The following is a 4,481-nucleotide window of genomic DNA, read 5'->3' as shown; positions in this document are numbered from 1 at the left end:
ACTACAGATCTGGGGTCTGTATAGTTGCCACTACAGATCTCGTGTCTGTATAGTTGCCACTACAGATCTCGTGTCTGTATAGTTGTCACTACAGATCTCGGGTCTGTATAGTTGTCACCACAGATCTCGGGTCTGTATAGTTGTCACCACAGATCTCGGGTCTGTATAGTTGTCACCACAGATCTTGTGTCTGTATAGTTGTCACTACAGATCTCGGGTCTGTATAGTTGTCACTACAGATCTTGAGTCTATATAGTTGTCACTACAGATCTCGGGTCTGTATAGTTGTCACTACAGATCCCGTCACTTCAAGAATTCAATCACCACACAAAAGAACCATATCTCCTGGATAATGCATATCCAATCAAAGTCAAACTGGTGTTGCCTGGTCACCTTTTTAGAATGGCTAACCGTGCATAAAACCCACTTTTGATGTTGTCCTTGAGTGACAGCCATATAGTCGAACCACCTCTACAGAACTGTCCCCTGTCCGCCGCTGTGACTGTTTCCCTTGAGTGGCCGCTCAGGGAACTCCAACTGCCACTCAAGGGAAACAGTCACAGTGTCCTTTCTGGACAGCTAGCCATTCCCAAGAGGTGACCAAGCAACACCAGTTTGACGTTGAGTGTACATGCATTATCCAGAAGATGTAATTCTCTTGTGTGGTGATGGATTCTTGAAGTTACTGGGTCAAGGTCGGGTTGACCTCAGGGTAAGAATGTTAACCTGCTGCTCATTAGCTGCATAACACAGTCATGATATTCTGCTATTGTAACTCAGGGGCAGTAATCGGTTGAGCGACAGTGATCAGCAACATTAGGAGTTCTAGCTAACTCTGGAAAGCTACTCATAACATCGGGCGCGATTGCGATTTCAGTTCGACGATGAAGAACAAGAGCATCTCTCATCGAAATACGTTAACGCACATGAACTCCCAGCAGGGGGCAGCACGTTTTCAGACGGGGCGACAAATCTCGGCGAAGGAACACTACATGAGTCGAACGCGATATGCACCGGGTACTTATTTAATTACTATTTTCTCTCATAAGTTATTATGTAATGTCATTAAATTATAGATTCTATATAAAACTATGTATCAGTTACTGTACTGTTTGTATCAAATATTTAAATCGTGTCGTACATTACGGGTTTATGGCTATGACTATATTGCATGTTTTGTGTTTGATGTTTGCGATTAATGTTTTAATTTTTTTATTGGACGTATACATGCGTTTTGCTGTGAGAGAGTGATTATTGTCATAAGTCACATACGTTTCTTGTCATGCAGGAGTTAATGCAAAGCAGCCATTGTCGTTTGCTGGAAAACAAGAGAACGGTAATCTAGCGGGTTTCCCAAAGGTCAACAACATCAGCTTAGGTAAAGCAGCGTATCTTTTCAACGAGTAACATAGAAAATAACGCAAAAAGAGTAGAAAAAAATAAAAATAAATAAGAAATATATATATCTACGCATATTATATCATTTCACAAGTGGGTCAAAGTTGTCGTTGGGTTCACCATCGCGTCATTTCCCTGCTTCGTGTTTTGCAGAAGAGACAAACAAGCGAAACTCTGTGAACGCGTCGAACAGTAGAACGTCTAATCCTTCTGCGAAGGACACCAGGCCCCCCTGGCGGCCGTCCTACAACGTATCGAATGCACGCGAGAGCTCGGCGGTCGGTAACCGATCGGCTGGCCTCAGCAAGGCGACCGGACGCACCGACTGGGCTGCAAAGTAAGGCCATCTACGATGTAAATGAAAAAATTAATGAATATTGATGTGGTAATTATGAAAACAATGAATTGTAAAATAGAATTTAAATGAATTAGTTAAATTATGAAGAAACCCGCTCGTCGCTGTCACTCCCTAGACAATTTCAGTTGACGACAGATTGTTTCTTTCTGTCCCATCTCACGTCTTACTCGTTCTCCTTTGCTCCTTCTCTTCCTCTGCTATACCAGTATACGTCTTCTATTCCTCGTCTCCCATCTGTGACGGTTCCCTTTTTGGTTGAAAAATTCCACGATGGATCGTCACGTTGAAATTTCTTTTTCCTTCTCGTGGAGCGTGGAGCTTGGACTTGCATGTGGCTGTGGTTTCACATGAGCAGATTCGCCTACTATATCAGCGATATCTAGCTGTACACTTTAGGGGGTGAGGTGAATAGAGCCTAACCATAACTGTGAGCTGTGAAATTTACAGGCATGAGAATTTTCTGCGGGTTCGCGGATTTTCGGGTTTTGGTTTTCGTCACTCTTAGATTGATGCAAAAAACTAATAAAAAGTTTAGGGGGGGCAATGTCTCCTTTTTTGTCAAAATGGACGCCATTTTTAATTTAAACGTCATAAAAAGTCAGGAAAAGTATGTCAAATTTCACACAGAAGTAACAGAACTACTGATAAATATCGCCGTGTATCTATGTAATGTAAATTAAGGCATGCTTTAAGTTAACCACCACATAAAACAAGACTTTGAATTGTTAGGCACGAAATTGGTCTTTTACTAAGAACAGAATGGACTTACAATTTTTCCAAAATGCATGGAAATGGCCTATCTGCCCTTCCGAATTTCACAAATTTCCTGGGGGCCATGCCCCCAGATCCCCCTAGCAGGACAGTGTGCTACGCACACTGCAATCGTGCCTTCGGCACGAATTGAAATATTTTCTCCAAAAACATCTCAACCTGTTCTCATGCCTGAATGTATAGCAAAAGAAATAATCGTTGCTATGTGACAGTGTCATACTGCTAGCACTGGCTTCTTAGAGAAGACATTTCGCAGCGTTAGACTGACTAGCAAGTTGCTGAGAATCCTTGTGTACTGCACCGCGAGCGTTACTTCACAGTTTGCGAATCACGTCTCTCACGTCTCCAATCTTCGATTTCCGATTCTGATTCTTCGATTTCTCCGTTCGCAGGTACCTCAAGTGAGCGCTCGTCTGCCGATCACGGTGCCACACTGAAGAAGGGACTTCTCAACGCTGGGATAATGTGAGCAGGCGTGCGCGCAGAGGACACGCGGCTGGCGCGCATGGCTCACTGTGAACATTGTTACCAGCAATTATGACCACATCTCGTGGGGCGTCTGACCAGCCTGTCTGCACTGTCGACGGATGAGGGGCATGTTTTAACGATCAGCCAAGCGGTTTTAACCTTACCCCCCTCTCCCCAACCTATTGTCCCTAAGCCCTACCACCTCTCCCCACCCTATCGTCCCTAAAACCTACCACCTCACCCCATCCCATCGTCCCTAAGCCCTACCACCTCATCCACCCCAATCGTCTCTAAGCCTACCTCCTCACCCCACCCCACCCCACCCACCCCCCACCCCTATCGTCTAACAACGGGCCTTTGTGCCGACAAAGGTTACCCCATTGTAGAATCATTGAGCTATCGTAGTGTGCTCGATTTGTTTTAGAGCATGACATGACTTTGCGGTGTGTTGCGGCGCGTCTCTGTGCAGGCATGTTGTCCGGATCGTTGCAACGCGGGTCAAATGTCGGTGGCACCACCTTGTGTACAAAAAAGTGAATATTTTTGTAAATAGCCGTTGTGCGCGTGGAAGCATAGTGATGCTTGCGTATCGAAGAATTTGTCTTTGATATCGAATTTGTTATTTAAGTGCAACAAAATACAGTGCTCACTGTGTTCGCTTCAATTGTCAACAGAAATTGATGGATCTCCTGCTGCCTAGTTGCTCTGATAACCCATGATTTGATCTTTGTAAATGCATGCATGTATAACATTTGCAAACTCTGCTGAGATGAACTTGAAAAGGCAAAGATATACACGATATCCCTCATCTGTTTATATAGACGTGGAATGCGCGTCGTGATTTCAAATGGTATAAAAAATCTGCAAGCTCATTTTAGAATTGGCTCTTCATCAATAAAAAAATAATTTAAATCAATTAAACAAAATATATAAACTTGTATATATAAAACATCATTTTAGTTTCATTTCATAAATTGCCATACTTTGTTTAAGCCACCAAATAAGGTTTTGTATTGAACATAGATCAGGAGGCTACAGTGTGGGATTCGGTGGATGTAATGTATTGATCATTTCCAACCTATTCACAAATCAATATGACAAAGAAGAAAGTCTACGCACTATAGGTATATGTCGTAGTAAGACATGGTAGGCGACGCTCAATGGGGTATATGTGGTTAGAAGAAAAATAACAGTATTATTTCATAATAAAAAGCACATTGTTTGATAATACTCTCTTGTTGTCGCATTTGCATCGTGCATCCGCACACATGATTCATATTTCATACATATACGCATCTTGGAAACCGAGAACGATCACGTGGTCCCTGATGATCTTCCAAAGTTCCAGCCGTGGGGAAACATCCCGCGAAATCCCATGTCAAATCCCTACGAGGCCGGTATGGTGTTCTCGCGCGCGAGCAGGCAGCGTGGACAGCCCGGTTTTCAGATAAAATATGAGACGTGCTGAAAGTAAATACGAAATCTA

General features: G+C 43.3%; 2 protein-coding genes across 2 annotated transcripts in view; both read left to right on the top strand.

Annotated features, from left to right (window-relative positions):
- The window catches only part of LOC106814093 (serine/threonine-protein kinase ICK-like), a 3,192-nt gene extending 2,592 nt beyond the window's left edge, over nt 1–600 (top strand). The window contains exon 3 of the mRNA XM_014818369.1: nt 453–600. Within this exon, the coding sequence (XP_014673855.1) occupies nt 453–600 (148 nt within the window). The remainder of the gene's footprint in view (nt 1–452) is intronic.
- On the top strand, nt 541–4,100 carry LOC106814095. Its single transcript, XM_014818370.1, has 4 exons — nt 541–1,017; nt 1,289–1,378; nt 1,552–1,735; nt 2,920–4,100. Exons 1-4 carry the CDS (start codon nt 885–887, stop codon nt 2,930–2,932), a joined length of 420 nt encoding a protein of 139 aa, XP_014673856.1. The 5' UTR covers nt 541–884; the 3' UTR covers nt 2,933–4,100.
- Nucleotides 4,101–4,481: the final 381 nt, after the last annotated feature.

Source organism: Priapulus caudatus, unplaced genomic scaffold (genome assembly GCF_000485595.1).
Source record: "Priapulus caudatus unplaced genomic scaffold, Priapulus_caudatus-5.0.1 Scaffold871, whole genome shotgun sequence".
NCBI classification, from domain to species: Eukaryota; Metazoa; Priapulida; class Priapulimorpha; order Priapulimorphida; family Priapulidae; genus Priapulus; species Priapulus caudatus.
Note: the sequence above shows the minus strand (reverse complement) of the source record. Positions and strands in the feature narration are given on the sequence as shown.

Bases quoted from the DNA above. Each gene is read 5' to 3' on its own strand.
- LOC106814095 (XM_014818370.1), top strand. From the start codon at position 885: ATGAAGAACAAGAGCATCTCTCATCGAAATACGTTAACGCACATGAAC. The intron at 1,018-1,288 runs GTACTTATTTAA...CTTGTCATGCAG, and splicing joins TCGAACGCGATATGCACCGG to GAGTTAATGCAAAGCAGCCA. The intron at 1,379-1,551 runs GTAAAGCAGCGT...CGTGTTTTGCAG, and splicing joins GGTCAACAACATCAGCTTAG to AAGAGACAAACAAGCGAAAC.